The 22,130-nt window shown below is 41.8% G+C and overlaps 1 protein-coding gene across 4 annotated transcripts in view; it reads left to right on the forward strand.

Moving 5' to 3' along the window:
• The window catches only part of si:dkey-172j4.3 (diacylglycerol kinase eta), a 203,018-nt gene that overhangs the window by 172,227 nt on the left and 8,661 nt on the right, over positions 1 to 22,130 (forward strand). For 2 of the 4 annotated variants that reach the window (XM_060930951.1, XM_060931094.1), the window contains 12 exons: positions 1,610 to 1,835; positions 4,958 to 5,056; positions 9,810 to 9,891; positions 10,452 to 10,559; positions 12,364 to 12,460; positions 12,641 to 12,748; positions 14,894 to 15,007; positions 15,099 to 15,233; positions 15,577 to 15,740; positions 18,203 to 18,317; positions 18,887 to 18,979; positions 21,787 to 21,903. In XM_060930951.1, the coding sequence (XP_060786934.1) occupies positions 1,610 to 1,835; positions 4,958 to 5,056; positions 9,810 to 9,891; positions 10,452 to 10,559; positions 12,364 to 12,460; positions 12,641 to 12,748; positions 14,894 to 15,007; positions 15,099 to 15,233; positions 15,577 to 15,740; positions 18,203 to 18,317; positions 18,887 to 18,979; positions 21,787 to 21,903 (1,458 nt within the window). The remainder of the gene's footprint in view (positions 1 to 1,609; positions 1,836 to 4,957; positions 5,057 to 9,809; positions 9,892 to 10,451; positions 10,560 to 12,363; positions 12,461 to 12,640; positions 12,749 to 14,893; positions 15,008 to 15,098; positions 15,234 to 15,576; positions 15,741 to 18,202; positions 18,318 to 18,886; positions 18,980 to 21,786; positions 21,904 to 22,130) is intronic. The other 2 variants (XM_060931009.1, XM_060931172.1) reach the window with 1 other exon arrangement.

Raw genomic sequence — 22,130 nt, forward strand, 5'->3', positions numbered from 1 at the left:
GTGTATTTGACGTTAGTGGGCTGAAGCTCAGTACAGCAGGCTGCAGTTCAGATTCAGCCCGATGACTCAGTCCTCTATAATACCTTATTCTTCGATCTGTTATATTAAAATCATGCACCATGATGTATGCGTGTGTGTTTTGTACTTGTCCTGCCTTCTATACTTACTTATCCCCATATAAGACACTTAAGGGGATAGTTCGGGATTTTTGACATGAATCTGTATGGCATCCCCATCAATAGTGTCGTGCAAACACACTGACTTACCCCTGACAGCATCCTGTGAGTCCAGTTCTTGTCCAGTTTTGGTCCAGACGAAAGTAGTCCGGCAAGTTTGTTGGGGTCACGAAAGTAAAACGTTTTTCGTCTCAAAACAGTATGTGTTCAAAAGAGTGATATATTTGCATCACAAAACCATTGCCAAATAAAATGTCAGACCTCGAAATCGCTTGGCACTATTTTCTCTCCCTTCTTATCACTGCGCGCTGCCGCCAGGTGACAGCCATGGCTGTTTCATTCATTGTTTTAGTGATGGGAATTTCGGCTCTTTTTCGGGAGCCGGCCCTTTTGGCTCTTCTTACGGCTCCCAAGATTTTATTTTTGATTTAAAGGAATACGCCACCCCCAGATGAAATTGAGTCAGTCCCTGCAGTTGGATGAGTGAGCCAAAGCGTTTTGTAGCCGACCCAGCCATTGTCCCGATCTATAAACGCCCAGGTTAGCTTAGTTTAGCGTAGTCGCTGTAATCCGGCGTGTCCAGCTAGCATTGTCATTGCAAAAGTGAATTAAATAACTCAAGATTTTTTATAATTATTTCTCATGACTTGTACATTCACATCGAGTACACATATCAATGCAAATTAACACAAAGGGATTTACTAGACCAATTTATATCTGGAACTATTTTCAGCCACAGCACAGGCAAAGCACCGCTGCAGGCGCAAAGACACCGCGCAGCGCCTGAAAACGGGTGCGCAGCGCCTGAAAACCCGTTTTCAGGCGCTGCGCGGTGTCTTTGCGCCTTCCTTTTCCTACCTATTCCTTTAATTGCTGCAATTAACTAGTTAATTCTGATTCTATTTCTCCTCTCAGTTATAATCTGTCCTGCTTTTGAAAAGATCCTCTCTGGGGGGACAGATGCTGCCACTATACACATCCTCCGTGCCATCACGTGTGTAAGCTGTGGATAGAGTGCAGCCTTGGTCTCCCACCAGCTTAGTGGGTCTGCGTTTCACTGTCACCTGGCGGCAGCGCGCAGTGATACCGAGGGAGAGAAAATAGTGCCAAGCGATTTCGAGGTCTGACCTTTTATTTGGCAACGGTTTTGTGATGCAAATATATCACTCTTTTGAACACATACTGTTTTGAGACGAAAAACGTTTTACTTTCGTGACCCCAACAAACTTGCCGGACTACTTTCGTCTGGACCAAAACTGGACAAGAACTGGACTCATAGGATGCTGTCAGGGGTAAGTCAGTGTGTTTGCACAACACTATTGATGGGGATGCCATACAGATTCATGTCAAAAATCCCGAACTATCCCTTTAACGCTGTTTGAGCTCGCTGCTGGCATGTCCCACGTCTCATTCTAACCCTGTGTTCTGCTCAGTGTGCCATGCTGAATGAAAAGCTGGACTCTCTGGTGCGGGCACTGAGCGAGGAAGCTGATGCTCAGCTAGTGCCTGCAGGCTCCCAGCCTCCTGAGCAGGAGAGCGAGTCAAGGAGCCCAGATGCCCCCAGTGTCCCCAGACCCTTCCGATCCAAAGAGCAGCTGATGCTGAGAGCCAACAGCCTGAAGAAAGCACTGCGGCAGATCATAGAGCAGGCAGAGAAAGGTCAGTACTCTGCTCACACCAATGCTGACCGGAATCATTTATGCTTAATGAGAATATTGATTTATCATTATTCGCACAGCCTTAACTTGGAATATACAGTGGGGCAAAAAAGTATTTAGTCAGTCACCAATTGTGCAAGTTCTCCCACTTAAAAAGATGAGAGAGGCCTGTAATTTTCATCATCGGTACACTTCAACTATGAGAGACAAAATGAGGGAAAAAAATCCAGAAAATCACATTGTCTGATTTTTAAAGAATTTATTTGCAAATTATGGTGGAAAATAAGTATTTGGTCAATAACAAAAGTTCATCTCAATACTTTGTTATATACCCTTTGTTGGCAATGACAAACGTCAAAGGTTTTCTGTAAGTCTTCACAAGGTTTTCACACACTGTTGCTGGTATTTTGGCCCATTCCTCCATGCAGATCTCCTCTAGAGCAGTGATGTTTTGGGGCTGTCGCTGGGCAACAAGGACTTTCAACTCCCTCCAAAGATTTTCTATGGGGTTGAGATTTGGAGACTGGCTAGGCCACTCCAGGACCTTGAAATGCTTCTTACGAAGCCACCCCTTCGTTGCCTGGGCGGTGTGTTTGAGATCATTGTCATGCTGAAAGACCCAGCCACGTTTCATCTTCAATGCCCTTGCTGATGGAAGGAGGTTTTCACTCAAAATCTCACGATTCATGGCCCCATTCATTCTTTCCTTTACACGGATCAGTCGTCCTGGTCCCTTTGCAGAAAAACAGCCCCAAAGCATGATGTTTCCACCCCCATGCTTCACAGTAGGTATGGTGTTCTTTGGATGCAACTCAGCATTCTTTCTCCTCCAAACACGACAAGTTGAGTTTTTACCAAAAAGTTCTATTTTGGTTTCATCTGACCATATGACATTCTCCCAATCCTCTTCTGGATCATCCAAATGCTCTCTAGCAAACTTCAGACGGGCCTGGACATGTACTGGCTTAAGCAGGGGGACCCGTCTGGCACTGCAGGATTTGAGTCCCTGGCGGCGTAGTGTGTTACTGATGGTAGCCTTTGTTACTTTGGTCCCAGGTCTCTGCAGGTCATTCACTAGGTCCCCCCGTGTGGTTCTGGGATTTTTGCTCACCGTTCTTGTGATCATTTTGACCCCACGGGGTGAGATCTTGCGTGGAGCCCCAGATCGAGGGAGATTATCAGTGGTCTTGTATGTCTTCCATTTTCTAATAATTGCTCCCACAGTTGATTTCTTCACACCAAGCTGCTTACCTATTGCAGATTCAGTCTTCCCAGCCTGGTGCAGGTCTACAGTTTTGTTTCTGGTGTCCTTTGACAGCTCTTTGGTCTTGGCCACAGTGGAGTTTGGAGTGTGACTGTTTGAGGTTGTGGACAGGTGTCTTTTATACTGATAACGAGTTCAAACAGGTGCCATTAATACAGGTAACGAGTGGAGGACAGAGGAGCCTCTTAAAGAAGTTGTTACAGGTCTGTGAGAGCCAGAAATCTTGCTTGTTTGTAGGTGACCAAATACTTATTTTACCGAGGAATTTACCAATTAATTCATTAAAAATCCTACAATGTGATTTCCTGGATTCTTTCCCCCCCATTCTGTCTCTCATAGTTGAAGTGTATCTGTTACGACCCTGGTGCCAGGGGTCGTGTGTGTGGTTATGTGTGGGTGCGTGTTTTCTTTTCTCACAGCCGAGATATGATGAAAATTACAGGCCTCTCTCATCTTTTTAAGTGGGAGAACTTGCACAATTGGTGGCTGACTAAATACTTTTTTGCCCCACTGTATTAACTTTACTGAATGGAATTATTAACTACTTTCCCCTAAACGAACTCACATGTGCATGATTATAATATATGTGTAAATATTATACATACAGGACACTTTTTCCATGGAATAAAAATGTGTTCTATTCCCTTCTAGCAGGTTTCATTCATTTGGTTTGATAGCATGCAGTATTGTTAGCATATCACTTATCCTAAGTGTATTACGGTACATCACTCTACCCAATGGAGAATGAGCGCTGAATATATTTCACAATATTGCATGGTTATCAAGACAACACGACGTCACATGTCGGAGACATAAAACTTGCAGGCTAACGAGCGACTGTGACAATTTGTAAACAAACATGGCCGCTAGGTTTGCTTTGTTAAATATGGAAGATTTTGAGAGAATTTTGAAAGAGAACGACGCATTGAACACCGAAAGGAATGTGTATGTATAATAATAATAATAATCATCATCATCATAATAATAATATTGGCTGGTGTTGAATGGTATATCGTATATATTCCATTCAGCTAGCATGATATTGAACGAGTTGAAAACGAGTTCAGTATCATGCCAGCTGAATGGAATACATCTGATATACCACTCAACGCCAGCCAATATTATTAGCTCATCCGGCCGACAGGTTTATCCCATCATGTGTTGCCTGTCGTCCCGCCGGCGTCATCCACATTTCACGAAAATCGCTTCTTATTTCTCAATTCTTCACTGATTTTTATTCTTTTTGGCAGGAAGGTAGGTCTGCCTGAGGTGCATATGGCTTCTACCCAAATTTGCATAATTGCAATTAATAATGAAGATATTGAGTAATTAAGCCCTAACAAGCAGTTTCCACACAAATCGCTTGTTCTCCCTCGATTCTTCACCAATTTTGATTCTTTCTGGCATGAAGAATCAAAAAGGTAGTGTATATAACTTCTACCCAGATTTGCTTCATTACAGTTATTAATGAAGTTATGGACTAATTAAACCTTAATGAACAGTTCAACAAAAATCGCTTCTTCTCGGTCAATTCCTCGCCGTCTTGGATCATTTCTGGCAAATAGGTCGGTATTCCTAGGGTGTATATAGCTTCTACATATAGCTTTTATATAGTGTATATAGCTTGGAACATTTCTTGTGCAAGGTGGCCCACTTTAGATCGTTCCTTCTGGACTAGACGGGGCCGGAGTGAGCTATGCCGTCATTGACGGTCTCATTTAATTATACTCTAGTTTATAGTGTATCTTAAACTCGACAATTATACACCAATCCACACTGATAACGTGAGGCTAAAACCAAATCATTGCTACCACCTATGATGCTGACTCCTCCCTTTGTCCCACCTCCTGTTTCATTAGTGGTGGATGAGCAGAACAGACACACCCAGGTGCAGAGGATGTCTTCCTGCTCTTCACTAAAAAGAGGCAGCAGCGAGGACCTCAAGGACGCAGAGCCACGTGAGTAATATTTCAAATTATCTTTGTGCACACACAGCAGGTAGAGTCACGCCCTCAGCTCCAGGGTTCTGTTTTCTCCCAAAAACATGCTTATCGGTGGAAGGGCAATGCTAAGTGCTAACATGTCCAGAGAACGTGCTTGAATCCTGATGATGCCACAGCCGTCCATGGTTGGGAGCCAGTGGAGCAAATTAGGCTGTGAGGGATGTTCTACTGTCTGTCCCCTGGCAGTCATAGCAACGCTAACCAATAATGGGTGTCTATTAGGGATGTCATAACATCGAAATATCGATTACTGATCAGCTCATTATTTTGCTGCGGTTTTTGAGGCATCAATAATTCAAATTAGCCAACGTTTAAATTAGACACCTAATATTTGTCTGTTCCAATTTGTTCATCTGGCCTTCCATTTATTGTAGTCTGGAATGATAGCTTCTGGAGGCCACAAGGGGGCGATATAAAATCTGTAAACCTATTACTAGGTTACCTTGCTCAACTCTTGCTAGTCCACAATTAGGCAAGCTAATACAGCTCCATCTAGTGGTGCTTCCTTATGACACTGAAAATTGATAAGCCTTAACAACTTATTAATTAAACGTAATTAAGGGTTCGGCTGTTTGTTATTTACACCTATGTATTTCTTTCTGAAAAATGCTGATATATATATATATATATATATATATATATATATATATATATATATATATATATATATCGATAATCGTCTATAAAGGTTTCTGATTATTGCTGCGTGAAAAAGGCATCAATCCCAAGTCCACTGTTTATGAACTCATGTATGAGGAAGAGGGCAAATAGAGTTTTCTTCTGAGTGAGTTACCCTACCCCATGACGTAGCGTGAGCAGCAGTTTGAAGATATGTGATTGACTAGTTTCACGTCTTGGAGGAATAACATTCTTTCATCCTCACCAGTTAGTAGCTGTTATATAATAGGAGAAAGCTCACTGGTGGATGGGAATTGGCCAAGACCAAATTAGGAAGAAAATAATATATATATATATATATATACACACACACACACACTTGTGTTCAAAATAATAGCAGTCCAACACGACTAACCAGATCAATCACTGTTTTTGGTGGAAATTATATTACTACATGGCAAATAATTTACCAGTAGGTGTAGTAGAGTCATAGAAAACCAACAGACCCAACATTCATGATAAGCATGCTCCTGAGTCTGTGTAATCGAATAATTAAGTGAAAGGGACGTGTTCAAAATAAATGCAGTGTGGAGTTTAATTAGTGAGGTCATTCATTCTGTGAAAAAACAGATGTCAGTCAGGTGGCCCTAATTTAAGGATGAAGCCAGCACGTGTTATACATCCATTTCTCTCTGAAAACCTGAGAAACATGGGTCGTTCCAGACATTGTTCAGAAGAACAGCGTGCTTTGATTAAAACGTTGATTGGAGAGGTAAAACGTATACTGTAAAGAAGTGCAGAAAATGATGGGCTGCTCAGCTAAAATGACCTCCAGTGCTTTAAAATGGACAGCAAAGCCAGAGAGACGTGGAAGAAAACAGAAGACTACCATTCGAATGGATCGAAGAATAGCCAGAATGGCAAAGACTCAGCCAATGATCAGCTCCAGGGTGATCAAAGACGGTCTGAAGTTACCTGTGAGTACTGTGACAATTAGAAGATGCCTGTGTGAAGCTAATCTATCAGCAAGAAGCCCCCGCAAAGTTCCACTGTTAAAAAAAAGACGTGCTGAAGAGGATACAATTTGCCAAAGAACACATCGACTGGCCTAAAGAGAAATGGAGAAACATTTTGTGGACTGATGAAAGTAAAATTGTTCTTTTTGGGTCCAAGAGCCGCAGACAGTTTTTCAGACGACCCCCAAACACTGAATTCAAGCCACAGTACACTCTGAAGACAGTGAAGCATGGTGGTGCAAGCATCATGATATGGGGATGTTTCTCTTACTGGGATGTTGGGCCCATTTATCACATACCAGGGATCATGGATCAGTTTGCATCAAAATACTTGAGGAGGTCATGTTGCCTTATGCTGAAGAGGAAATGCCCTTGAAATGGGTGTTTCAACAAGACAACGACCCCAAACACACCAGTAAGCGAGCAGCATCAGGGTTCAAGACCAACAAAATGAAAGTTATGGAGTGGCCAGCCCAATCCCCGGACCTTAATCCGATAGAAAACTTGTGGGGTGACATCAAAAATGCTGTTTGTGAGGCAAAACCAAGAAATGCAGAGGAATTGTGGAATGTTGTCAAATCATCCTGGGCTGGAATACCTGTTCACAGGTGCCAGAAGTTCTCAGAAACCGTGGTTATACAACTAAATATTAGTTTAGTGATTCACAGGAATACTAAATCCTTAAGATTTTTTCAGTTTATACAGTAAATATTTGGAGTTTGTAATGAAAAATGCAGACACTGCTATTTTTTTTTGAACAGCCCAATGTTCATTTTTCTTCATTTTCTCTAAAGTAATTAAAATATTGATACATTTTTCATGTTTTGATGTAGAATATAATGTGCATTGTTCCCAATGCATGGAAATAAAAACTATTATAAGGATTTTGAGCTTTACTCACGTTTTTAAACACACTGCTATTATTTTGAACACAACTGTGTGTGTATATATATATATATATATATATATATATATATATATATATATATATATATATATATAAATAAATATATAAAAAGGATTAGGCTGGTGCGCGTGTGGATGTTGTAAATATATATTTGTTGTTGGTATTTTTATGACCTTTAGCACAGCTGGAAACATGATGATGAGTGTCTGAGTGTAAAAACGGAGGCTGTTGATGTGGTTCGGCTGCTGCTTTGGTAGCCAGTCAAATGTTTCGTTCCCTTTAATTAGATCAGGTCAGAACCATTTGTATAATTACAGCCAAACTTCTAGATCCAGTTCATGATTTTATATCAACAAAACGCACACTGGCTGATAACTCATGGTATTTCATAACTCTTTTCTCATATGCTTACAAAAGAAAGTGTCGATTACTATGTGAGCCTCTAGGACATGTTTATGTGAATTAACATATGATAGTTAATCAGACTGATTCGACATTTTGTTCTTTATTTGTTATGAGTAAGTACTGTATGTCTCGATTCAGATATGTTATGAATAAAACAATAAAGTCTCTTGTATTTATTTAGTAATCGAACCAAGGACTGATTTGTGGATGTCCACAAAACCAGTTTAGAGAAAAGGAAAAGGCGTCTTCTGTAAAATTCTGTAAAGTTTTGATGATGTTTGTTGTGATGGAAGAAGGAGGTCTTAGGTAGGTGGTGGTGTTATTGTGGCCACTCGTATTTTTCATACGAACTACATCCGGGACATCGAGAACTACAACCATGATATATATTTTTTTAATATCTTCACTCATGAGGAAACCAATGAATTATGATAAATGTGGGTACTTTGTTTGTGAATGTTTCTATACAATAAAAAGACAATCACACGGTAGCTTGAGGATATGAAGTTTATCTTCTCGTGTTGAAAAACTTGCATTATTCATACGAAATACATCGCAGATCTGAGTGACATATTTAAACAATATTGGCTGGCTTTGACTTGTTTGACTTGTTCAGTATCATGCTAGATGAATGGAATATATCTGATAGACCACGGAAAAAAAGCCAGCCAATATTATTATTATTATTATAATTATTATACACTCTCTCTTCATGTCAGCATTCTCGAAGGCCAACGCTAGCTTACCTGCGACTCAGTGCTGTTAACGTGGCAGTCCAGTCACCTTCCAGCCGGTGTAGCATTCAGCAGTAGTGTTAGCAAAGGCCAACGCTAGCACAGTTAAGCCAGTGCTATCGAGAGCAAGTAGCACAGGCTAACGAATGAGAAACTAAGATTTCTGTCTCCAGACTCTTCTTCCACGCTGCACGCTCGCTACAGTATTTTTCACTCAGACTTAAGTATTCATTTCCTTCTGTAATTTACTTAGTTGCTTTTAAAATCAACATCGACAACTACACACAACGGAGCGACCAGGCAGCCAAAATTCTCTCAAAATCTGCCATATTTAACGAAGCAAACCTGGCAGCCATGCTTTGTTTACAAATGGTCACAGTCACTCGCTAGTGTGGCGTCATGTTATCTTGACGACCATGCAATATCGTAAACCATATTCAACGCTCATTATCCATTGGGTAGAGTGACGTAATACACGTAGGATAAGCGATATGATAACAATACTGCATGCTATCAAACCAAATGAATGAAACCCGCTAGAAGGGAATAGAATACATGTTTTTATTCCATCAAAAAAGTGTCCTGTATGTATAATAATTCCAATATTTCACTCCAATGACATCACTACCAGTGCTTAAATACTGACTAGATGTGTGTTGTCAAAATGATAAACCGGTTCAAAATTAAAATTCTTTTGATTAACTTGCGTATTTTTTTGTGGATGTGTCCATATAATATAAAGAACATTACACGGTGGCATGAAGATATTAAGTTTATCTTCTCGTGTTGAAAAATATATCACTCGCTTGCTTTGTTCACTCATATTCACCACTCGAAGATAAACTTCATATATTCGCGCAACTGTGTAATATGCTCTACATATATTTTAGAAAATTACAGGTCCTAATGTCTGAGAATATGATCTATGAATGCAAAATATGAGCTAATATAAATAAAATATGAAGGTGAAAACAGTCATTTATATCCAGCCATTTTTATCAGTATTAGTCATTTTCTGTCCCTCTTAGGTCAAAGTGCCCTGAGTCCCAGCACCTCCATAGTGCTGGAGAAAGCAGAGAGCTGCAATAGCACCACAGCTTTTACTGAGGAGTAAGAACACACACACACACACACACACGTGCATATATATATATATATATATATATATATATATATATATATATATATGCACAGACTCTCTCTCTTTATTATATTCTCATGGTTCCAGAAATAATGAGGATTATGATGCTGTTAATGGTTTCCGTACATCTCACTTTAATTTTATTTAAAGTTAATCATCATGGTGTCATTGTTTTGTGTCTGTAACATGACTCTCATAAAAACATCCTACGGATTTGTTCATGCATACATACAGTGTCTTGCAAAAGTATTCATCCCCCTTGGTGTTCGTCCTGTTGTTTTGTCGCATTACAAGCTGGAATTAAAATGGATTTTTGGGAGGTTAACAACAATTTGCACCTTTAAAGCGGTCGGCATGTTGTGCAAATCAAATGGTGCTAACACTCCAAAAATCCATTTGAATTCCAGCTTGTAATGCGACAAAACAGGACGAACACCAAGGGGGATGAATACTTTTGCAAGACACTGTATTTATTTGTTCATTTGTCCATCCTGTCTCTTCCTTTCTCTCGGTCTCTCTCCACGCACAGGCAATGCACGGAGAAGTGCGTGATGAATAACTACTTCGGAATTGGCCTGGATGCCAAAATCTCTCTGGAGTTCAACAACAAGAGGGATGAGCACCCAAAGAAGTGCAGGTGCAGTAGGAGGCTATTTTTCACTCTCTCACTTGCACGAGTGGATGCTAGATCAGCTTTACGGTGAATTATGTAATTGTGTCATGCTTTTTGAGAGCACATTGAGTTCTGCGTAGCTGTAGTTTGCGTTGTTGAAGTACCCTGATCTAAATCAGCGGTTCTCAAAAGGGTTACGTTCAAAGAACCGTTTAACTGTAAACAGTACTGAATTAGATCGCGAGATAGTTTTGTTTTTATTTCTGAACTTTCAGGCTGTCGAGCCTATTTTTAATAGAATTAGAAAAAACCCTCGTGGCTCTGCTGCAGAGACGCCACGTTGAGAACCATGGATCTATATAAGATAAAGTGTGAGCGTCTGGCATGTACTCTATTACTTGGACATTGTAGACTTTTACTGCTCATTGTTTATTAGTTACACAGCTAAATGTGTTCTCTGTTTTTGTTTCACTGCATTACCCTTCAAATAATAGTATTTCAGAATAGTTCTTCGGAAATAATTTTAAATCACATTTCACGAGAAACAAGGGGCGGCACGGTGGTGTAGTGGTTAGCGTTGTCGCCTCACAGCAAGATGGTTCTGGGTTCGAGCCCCGGGGCCGGCGAGGGCCTTTCTGTGCGGAGTTTGCATGTTCTCCCCGTGTCCGCGTGGGTTTCCGCCGGGTGCTCCGGTTTCCCCCACAGTCCAAAGACATGCAGGTTAGGTTAACTGGTGACTCTAAATTGACCGTAGGTGTGAATGTGAGTGTGAATGGTTGTCTGTGTGTCAGCCCTGTGATGACCTGGCGACTTGTCCAGGGTGTACCCCGCCTTTCGCCCGTAGTCAGCTGGGATAGGCTCCAGCTTGCCCGCGACCCTGTACAGGATAAGCGGCTACAGATGATGGATGGATGGATGGATGGATTTTACTAGAAACAATATGTATACTCTCACTGGCAAACATTTTGTAATCAATCTTGCAAGTATATTACATTTTGGCTAGATTTTTCACTTGTAGTTGTACAGGAGCACAAACCATAATATCGATGGTTTCGCTGTAGCATTTATGATAGTTGACCCCTGATTACAGCACTATGGGAGACACCTGAAGACTACGCTTTTCTGCTGTTTCATCTTAAGTAGCAGCCAGACTCGTAGTGCCTGGCGGAAATCACTGAAAGTGAAAGCTGTTCATTTGGTTTGGCGAATTATTTATTTTGATGAACTTTGTCCAGTGCTTGTGAATGCGAAGAAAAGAAGTGGGTGGGACTGTGGTCTCTTTTTGTCAGTACAAAAATGGAGTTTCTGCAAAAACGCACTGGGAAGCTGGACTGTTTGATTTACGAGATGTTGCTCATCCAGGCAAAAAAAAAAGCCAAAATTAAACATCCAGTCTGATTCCGTACGTGCTAAGGTTTTTACTTGAGACCTTGTAAAAATTTGAGCTGACTCTTAATCACTGACTTAAACCTTGTTTATTTTACTCAGATGATGATGTCAGTGATGTCAAAACGTTGCTAGTTTTTATTCTTAAATGTATAACAAAAGTTGTTTTAATCAAGATACAAAGATGGAGATGCTGCTTATTAAGTGAATGTTTGTTTTACCCCTTTTCCTCAGACTTTTGCCTCACTGTTTTCTAACCATTATGCGACAAAAAAAAAAAAAAAGAACCATCTGATTCATTGACATACACAGATTTTCTTGGATTGGCTTTTCTTGTTAGCAGTGTTGGCAGTCTAGATGTAATAGAGTGTTGTGTGTAATGTTGTGTTGTGTATTAACGTGTATTGATCGTATGATCTTGGGCTCCTTCTGCCCTCAACAGCAGTCGCACGAAAAATATGATGTGGTACGGCGTCCTGGGGACCAAAGAGCTTGTTCAGAAAACCTACAAGAATCTGGAACAGAGAGTGCAACTGGAGGTGTGTGTGAGGAAATGTGGAAATGTACTGTGTTCAACTTTTATCACGGATTAGACATGATTACTTGTGGGTGGCGTGGTGTTTGTGTGTGAGGGCAGAAGGGATCTGATTTTGCTTGTTTTTCTTGTCTTGAGCCAACTTTCAGTTACCTCTCTCTCTTTCTTTCTCTCTCTCTCTCAGTGTGATGGTGTGCCCATGTCTTTGCCCAGTCTGCAGGGTCTGGCTGTGCTCAACATCCCTAGTTATGCAGGGGGCATAAACTTTTGGGGAGGCACCAAGGAGGATAACGTGAGTCTTCTTGTCTCACCTTTGCACACATTCACACGGCCTTAACCACATTTATCTGGAAAACGGAAATACTAAATAATAGATAAAATCTTTGTTGTTGGTAATTCCATGAGGATTATACAGAAGTGTGTGTGTGAGAGAGAGAGAGAGAGAGAGAGCTGAAGAATGCTGATGTCTCAGACGAGGCTTTCCTCCAAGTGACAGCTGAGTGACGCTGATCGTACAGAGATGAGACACTTTCACTTTGCTGCTAACTGATAAATCAGGTTGAAAAATAGGTTTAAGGCTTAGTAAGGCTTTTTGTCTTCCTTTCCAGCTTGAACCAGGAAACACTGAGTCAGCGTACTGGAGGAAGCTGGTGTGGAGTTTATTATGATGTTATGTAAAGGCCTGAGCCAACAGAAACACATATTTAACTTCAGACAGATGCATTTGAAAGGAAATATGGTATTAGATGCTATTTTAAAGGCACTGTTTGTAATAAAGTGTCAAAGCAAGGCATGATATCTCACTAGTTTCTCAATTTCATTTTTCCAGCTCTACCTCATTATTGTAAAAGTCAACACACGTATACCCAGACCACTTTTCCTGATCGCTCTTGGATATTAATGCCGAATACTGATTTCAAACCTGTAAACATTTGCACAGTTCCAGAGGCAGTTTAAAGAATAGTGAAAGTCGCACTATACAATACACACTGTACAATACACACTATACTCAACAGTTATTCCATGAAATCGAGTTGTATATGAGCTGATAGCTGATGAGCACCGAGTTGGTTATAAGCCATGTATGACGAGATTGAGTGGAATTACTGTTTTATTCTATTCACATTCACTGGGTTTTGAGAAACGGAGCATTTTTAAATTTTTTTGCAAATTCGATAAATTTAAAATTTTTTATACAAAACATCCGACAAAATAATTTTCGCTTAGAACAAACTGTAAACAAACTGGCGAAATGACGGTAGCAATTTGTGAAAAATGCGATAATTCTTGAAAACTAAAAAGATACGTTCTTACCATCAAATACTTTCATTCCATATTTTGTTGCTTTTTTTGTTTTTTTTTTGGGGGGGGGGTTGTTTTCGAGTTAAGTTTTTATTTTATCCTTGGTTGGTTTAATAACACACTCCGCCATTTTCTTTTTCTTCTTTTGGGCTTTTTTGGCGGTTGGCAAACCAACTTAAAGGTGCATTATCGCCACCAACTGGGCTGGAGTGTAGGACAGGAGATATTGGGGGGGGGATATTCTTTTAGCTAGTTCTGTTTCTTTTAAATACTTGATAACAAAGTGATGTATCTGACTTGATGCGCTCCACCATTTTGTTTTTCTCTACTCACGGTATATGAGCTGATATCCTAGTAGTAGAGTAGCCAATCGGAGCGCACGATTGCTCACATCCAGTGAATGTGGATAGAATAATATACAATATGCAGTCACGTGGCGGCACGGTGGTGTAGTGGTTAGCGCTGTCGCCTCACAGCAAGAAGGTCCTGGGTTCGAGCCCCGTGGCCGGCGAGGGCCTTTCTGTGTGGAGTTTGCATGTTCTCCCTGTGTTCGCGTGGGTTTCCTCCGGGTGCTCCGGTTTCCCCCACAGTCCAAAGACATGCAGGTTAGGTTAACTGGTGACTCTAAATTGACCGTAGGTGTGAATGTGAGTGTGAATGGTTGTCTGTGTCTATGTGTCAGCCCTGTGATGACCTGGCGACTTGTCCAGGGTGTACCCCGCCTTTCGCCCATAGTCAGCTGGGATAGGCTCCAGCTTGCCTGCGACCCTGTAGAAGGATAAAGCGGCTAGAGATAATGAGATGAGATGCAGTCACGTTTGTTAATTAGATTATTTCCAGATGTTAATTGTGGTCTTTCACATCAGCACAGATGTTGAGTTTACAGTATGACGTTGAGACTTTAGGATGTGTCCGATGAGAATTTCCAGTTGAACAGAATGGGAAACAATGGATACAGCTCTCCAGAATGGATAAGGTCTGGGTGTATTTGCACCAAAGAGGTGTGGTCTATTGATGAAAGAAAGGCATGTCAGTATTTTTGTTCCAGTTTCAGTTCAACCCTCGACAGGAGAAGGTACTACAAACAAAAAAAAAAAAGACAAACTACAAAACAAATTTGCTGTTGTTGATGCAGAATTTCGGCGCGCCATCTTTTGATGATAAGAAGCTGGAGGTTGTGGCCGTGTTCGGCAGCATGCAGATGGCCATGTCTCGTGTTATTAACCTACAACATCACCGCATCACGCAGGTATAAATACACATATACATCCAATCACACGCTCTTACAGCATACTATATGTGTGGCCTGATGTATGCATACTGTATGTGTGTGGAAACAGTGTCGGCAGGTAAAGATCACTATTAAAGGAGATGAAGGTGTTCCAGTGCAGGTGGACGGAGAGGCCTGGATCCAACCACCCGGCATTGTTCAGATCATCCACAAGAATCGTGCTCAGATGCTTACCAGAGACCGGGTCAGTGTGTGTGACTTGCAATCTTTTTTTTTTTCCCATAAATATTTTTTTACATTTTATTTTGGAGTTAGATAAAAATATTTAGGTCACTTTGCATGTAGAATGCTTAAACTCAGGACTCAAAACTTTGTGATGTGAGACAAATTCAGCTGAAACTTTAATAGGTAAGTTTAGGATTAGTGAATCATAGTTACTCAAGTTCCTACCAGGAAAAACAAGATGTGTGTATGTGTAGGAGGATGTGTGGGAACTTGGTAGAAGTGCACTAGCTGAGCTGTAAGGAAGTGTAGTAGAGGAGTGCAGTGAACTGCGCTGTGCTGAGTGTTTTGTGTTGGCGCTGTAGGCTTTTGAGAGCACACTGAAGTCGTGGGAGGATAAGAGGAAGTATGACAGCTGCCGCTCTGCTCGTCCACGTCTTAATTCGCAGCAGTCCATGGAATACCTGACCGAGGAAGAGTGTGCACAGGTGCAACAACTCGGCCTGGTGGCTGACTCACTCATCAACAGGTAAGAGAGTGTGTGGGTATACATTTATTCTTTACAAGGAATGTAAGGAAGGAGTGTGACCTTTTGGGCATATGGACCCCATAAAGGAAAAAGGGCTGACCAAGGGTTAGGGTTCTATTCAGGTGAAGGTTGCACTAGAACTAGGGTAAGGGTTATATTTGGGTGAAGGTTGCACTCGGCTTAGGGTTGGGCTAGGGTTAGATTGGGTTAAAGTTTTTTTGTTTGTTTGTTTATTGCATATATTGGACATATAAATTTACAAGGTATAATAAATAGTAATACAATAGAATGTGCAAGGGAGGCCTAAAGCCTATATGCTGGCCTCCCTACCAATTTAACATAACACATTAAAAGTATACTGAACATCATTAAATATACAAATCCAAAAAACAGAATTAAACTATAGATGAATTTACAAAACAAACTTTAAATTTAACTATTCAAGCATTGAAACTTTAAGAAATTTAAGATAATCAAGAAAAAAAGAGGTAAACAAGGAAACACTAACAAGTCAGGTGGAAGTAGTCATTGGGTTGTTGATGAGTTCCTCTCCCTGTGATGACCTGGCGACTTGCCCAGGGTGTACCCCGCCTTTCGCCCGTAGTCAGCTGGGATAGGCTCCAGCTTGCCTGCAACCCTGTAGAACAGGATAAAGCGGCTAGAGATAATGAGATGAGATAATGAGATGAGATGAGTTCCTCTTTTACGCTAGAGTTAGGGTTCTGCTAGGATTAGTATTAAATTGGGGTGAAGTTTGCACTAGGGTTGGGCTAGGGTTAGTGTTATATTACTCAGGTTGGGCTTAGAGTTAAACTTGGGTTGAAGTTTGCACTGGGGAAAGGGTTGGGCTAGGGTTAGTGTTCTATTGCTTGGATTGGGCTAGCATTAGTGTTATATCGCTTGGGTTGGGCTAAGGTCAGTGTTGCATCACTTGGGTTGGGTTAAGGTCATTGTTGCATCGCTTGGGTTGGGCTAAGGTCATTGTTGCATCGCTTGGGTTGGGTTAAGATCATTGTTGCATCGCTTGGGTTGGGCTAGGGTCAGTGTTGCATCGCTTGGGTTGGGCTAAGGTCATTGTTGCATCTCTTGGGTTGGGCTAGGGTCAGTGTTGCATCGCTTGGGTTGGGCCAGGGTCAGTGTTGCATCGCTTGGGTTGGGCTAAGGTCATTGTTGCATCGCTTGGGTTGGGTTAAGGTCATTGTTGCATCGCTTGGGTTGGGCTAGGGTCAGTGTTGCATCGCTTGGGTTGGGTTAAGATCATTGTTGCATCGCTTGGGTTGGGCTAGGGTCAGTGTTGCATCGCTTGAGTTGGGCTAAGGTCATTGTTGCATCGCTTGGGTTGGGCTAAGGTCATTGTTGCATCGCTTGGATTGGGCTAAGGTCATTGTTGCATCGCTTGGGTTGGGCTAAGGTCATTGTTGCATCGCTTGGGTTGGGCTAGGGTCAGTGTTGCATCGCTTGGGTTGGGCTAGGGTCAGTGTTGCATCGCTTGGGTTGGGCTAAGGTCAGTGTTGCATCGCTTGGGTTGGGTTAAGGTCATTGTTGCATCGCTTGGGTTGGGCTAGGGTCAGTGTTGCATCGCTTGGGTTGGGTTAAGATCATTGTTGCATCGCTTGGGTTGGGCTAGGGTCAGTGTTGCATTCCTTGGGTTGGGCTAGGGTCAGTGTTGCATCGCTTGAGTTGGGCTAAGGTCATTGTTGCATCGCTTGGGTTGGGCTAGGGTCAGTGTTGCATCGCTTGGGTTGGGCTAGGGTCAGTGTTGCATCGCTTGGGCTGGGCTAGGGTCAGTGTTGCATCGCTTGGGTTGGGCTAGGGTCAGTGTTGCATCGCTTGGGTTGGGCTAGGGTCAGTGTTGCATCGCTTGGGTTGGGCTAGGGTCAGTGTTGTATTTAGCTGACGCTTATGGTAGAGTTGTTCAGGGTTGCTGATGATTAACGACATCTTTTTAGTTTATTCATTGTTTGAGTAATTTTATCTTTATGGATATATTGTTTTTACCTGGGAGCGGCACGGTGGTGTAGTGGTTAGCGCTGTCGCCTCACAGCAAGAAGGTCCTGGGTTCGAGCCCCGGGGCCGGCAAGGGCCTTTCTATGTGGAGTTTGCATGTTCTCCCCGTGTCCGCGTGGGTTTCCTCCGGGTGCTCCGGTTTCCCCCACAGTCCAAAGACATGCAGGTTAGGTTAACTGGTGACTCTAAATTGACCGTAGGTGTGAATGTGAGTGTGAATGGTTGTCTGTGTCTATGTGTCAGCCCTGTGATGACCTGGCGACTTGTCCAGGGTGTACCCCGCCTTTCGCCCGTAGTCAGCTGGGATAGGCTCCAGCTTGCCTGCGACCCTGTAGAAGGATAAAGCAGCTAGAGATAATGAGATGAGATGAGATGTTTTTACCTGAAGGTATGCTCAAATGTAGAATAAACAAAAGGGATGATAATGTTATTGCTTTCTTTTTTTGTGTGTGTAGGATACGGGACGTGGCTAAAACCCATAAGGTGGTGGAACAGGAATTGGCTCATGCAGTAAATGCTAGTGCTGCTGTCCTCACTGAGGCCTTTCCTTCTAAACCCTCCAGCCCAGAGGTAGAGCTGTTGATATTTATTCAGAATAAAAACATTCATCATAAATGCTGTCATTATCCTTGTCCAAAATTTTAGTAATTGAACCCAATATCATATACAGGGAAATTGTTTTGGGGGTGGTGTTAGATACATAAATACAAATCAGTACAATAACATACAGTACAGAGCAAAAAATGTAGTCAATTAGTAGCATACATAAAATACAATATTAATTACTCATAATGCATTAGGCATGTGTGTAGGAAACAGAACATTATCTTCAGAGACAACATTTCTGTAGCACAACATCTGTGTGGCTTTAGTTTGGTTACGGAGTTTACTGAGCTTTATCTGTCGCTGTATGTGGAAACTCGGTCATGTCGCCCACTTCTCACACACGTGCTGCTGCTTTAGTGCTTTACTAAAACACTGCATGAGAGAGTGAGGAAGCAAAGCAAACCCATTTTGACCCTGCTGAATGTTTTCTGAGTTCTGCGTCGGCACAGCTACTGCGTGTGTGATGTTCAACAGCAGGAGCTTGAAAAAAGGTCACACTGAATAGACAGGTGTATGTGTGTGTGTTCTCTTAGCAGTGTCTGAGTCGCAGCACCGCTGTGGAGATTGTCAACAGCAGTAAAGTGCTGCAGCAGGAGACTAAAATGCTGTTAGAAGGGAAACTGCTGGTGAGAGGCATTTTATTCGTCTTCTTTTTCTCTTTGCCAAGTCACACATCCACACTCATAAATCACTCCGGTGACTGAGAATTTCAGCTGTATTTATTTCCACCTGGAGGCAAAATTGCTACACAGTGTTAGACCCTGTATTAGTTTACGTCACATTAATGTTAGACACACGAAAATGGGAGTAAACAGAGCTTGACTAATACAAACGAATGTTGTTACATTCCTTTAAATGTAAAAATATCATGCTGTGTTCAAAAGCATGTTCAGTGTGTCCCATTATTGCACAAAGCACCCATTTTTATTAGTTCATCTGGCTGTAGGCCAAGCCGGTTGAGCTTATGCGATCATGCGTCGTCCGTCCGTCCTCTGTCCACAATTTACAAAAATCGATACTCTTCCTACAGGGTTGATCGGATTTCGATCAAACTCACAAAGTTCCCCAGGTGGATATTTGCGATTTTATGGGCATCTGAAATTTTTGGGTGACGCGTCACATTAAACACTATTCTTCATAAACTGCTCGGATGTTTTCACTGAAACTCATCCAGAAGACTCTAAAGACGCATTCCAACAAGTGTTGTTCACCAGGTGGTGCCACCTGCCATGGATGAGGCTACAGAGGGGGTCACATGCAATTTCACAAAAATCACTACTACTCCTACAGGAGTGATCAGATTTTGATCAAACTCATATGGAATGTTCCCCAGGTTGATCTGTATAAAATTTGTCAAGACCAGGGGTCACCAAACTTTTTTTCTCTGGGGGCCACATTGTCGTTCCTGACTGTGATGGGGGCCGGGGTCAGGTCAGCTATATAACATAGAATTGTATGACCCAGACAAATATGACCACCAGCAGGCCTCATTGTGTAGTAGAGATTACTAGCCTGGCACAGCCATCCCCACTACTATATCCACACTACTATATCAACACTTGATTCCTGGCACATATTTGTTTATCTTTACTAGTGGTTTGCAAAAGTAGTAATCGAGTCTTCACACTTTGTTTTAATTTGAAATACCACAGATATTCCATTTATTTATTTTCTAATAAAAACATCAAAGCTGTCAAGGTAAGAAACATCTGCCTAGTTGAGGTGATTGGCAAAAGTGAGTGGAAAATTCTAAATTGTAGGTAGGCCTGTTGATATTATTAATAATAATTGTGTGCAGCACTTAATAAAGGTCAAATAAATAGGCCTATAAAATAAATACATTAAAAAAACCAGTGAAATTATAATATGAGCAATAGATCAATAAATCACAGCAGTTGTGCTGTGTCCTGCACGTCATTGCTCTCATCCGTGGCCAAAGCAAAAAACTCGAATTCTGACGCTTTCTCATTCAGCTGGTCATACACATTGTCCCCCAAATCTTCGGTTCGCCTGGTCATAGTAGGCGCGGAGAGACTCACCGCGTTGAGCGCATCCTTCTTGTCGGGACACACCTCCTCAGCCACAGCAAGCATGCGTACTTTAACAAAGTCCCCATCAGTAAACGGCTTTCCATAGGTAGCTAGTAGGTGAGCTACCTTATAGCTAGCTCGGACAGCAGCCTGGTCGATCTGGGTTTGGCGAAGGAATACATTCTGTTGTGCAGCCAGTCCACATTTCATCCTCCGAATCCTGTCTTCTCTTGTTTGCCCTGGCAAACTAGCATACTCTTTGTGGCGGGTTTCGTAGTGACGACGCAGATTATATTCTTTGAAAACCGACACACTGCACGGTCCTTACACTGAACGAAAAAATAATCGGTGGTCCACTGTTCTTTAAAAACTCTGCACTCTCTGTCAGCTTTTCGCTTACTGCTAGCCATTTTGCTGTCCTGAACACTGACAGTTCTCTGCACGTGCGCTGCCTGTCACTGCTTGATCGCGAGCATATGACGAAAATTCGAATAGTTCCTTTTATAACTAAATATCAATTTTAATTGATAAAATCAACAAAATACAAGATGCAGACATGTTGTTATTTGCCAAAAAGTAATTTTAAAAAAATAGGCCATGACCACTTTTGGGGATTGCCTCATAGGGCCGGTTCAAGTGGTGGGGGGCAGAGGGGTTTGATGACCACTAGTCAAGACCATTGCGCCACCTGTCATATTTAACATTTTATGGATGTTTGAAAATTTTGGGTGACTCATCACACCAAACACTGCTGTTCGTAAACTGCTCGGATGTTTTCACTGAAACTCACCCAGAAGACTCTAAAGACATATTCCAACAAGAATTGTTCGCCGGGTGGTCCCACCTGCCATGGATGCGGCTACACAGGGGTCATATGTAATTTCACAAAAATCGCTACTCCTCCCACAGGATTGATCGGATTTCAAACTCGCACACAACAAAAGTGGCCGGTATGAGCTCCAGCCTCATTGAGGCTCTTTTTAAAGCAAAGATGTCTTTGGTTGGAGAAAAAAAAAACAAGCAGAGACTACTAGACACAAATTTATACAGCTGGTTAAAAATGATGCTAAGTTAGCAGGAGATCATTCAGTGTATTTTAGCGACAGTGCAATAAAACATGAGGAAATGATTTGACGTGAAGACGTCTCAATTTAAATTAGCTAGGAATTCCTCACAGGTAAGAAGTGTTCAATGTTCTCATGGGCAACAAGCTGCTTCTGCATCTCTCTGTTTATAATTCTCCTATAAAGCTTCTATATCCCAGTGTGACATCTGTGTGTGCCATGTTTACTGTTGATTGTTTTCTGCCGTTTCCCTGCAGGGACTCAGCCTTGTTTACTTGCATGAATAAGTTGTCTGAGATGGAAAACCTTACGCTGTGTGTGTGTTTGTGTGTTGTGTAGCAGTTGGAGGCCCCTCAGGAGGAAGAGCTGCTTTCCACGCTCAACTCTCTCAGTGCTGAGTTAATCAAACTGGAGGACATCCACTGGATCTGTCCCAGCATGCATTGTGCCGAGGAGGTCTGGCTGGACATCAGCATAAATAAATAATGCACAGCTGACACAGTTTGTCGTCTTAGCAATGGCTTTCAGCTCATGGCTCTTCTAGCAGTCTCCGTTTATCTGGGTTTAATGAAATATACCGGATATTAGTCTGTATGTTCTTATTGCAGCCGTTTTAAAGGAGTATAAGGATCAATATGTTTAAATATTAGATTATTTTCACAGCTCATCATAAGGGCTTTAAT

Source organism: Neoarius graeffei, chromosome 1 (genome assembly GCF_027579695.1).
Source record: "Neoarius graeffei isolate fNeoGra1 chromosome 1, fNeoGra1.pri, whole genome shotgun sequence".
Lineage (NCBI taxonomy): Eukaryota > Metazoa > Chordata > Actinopteri > Siluriformes > Ariidae > Neoarius > Neoarius graeffei.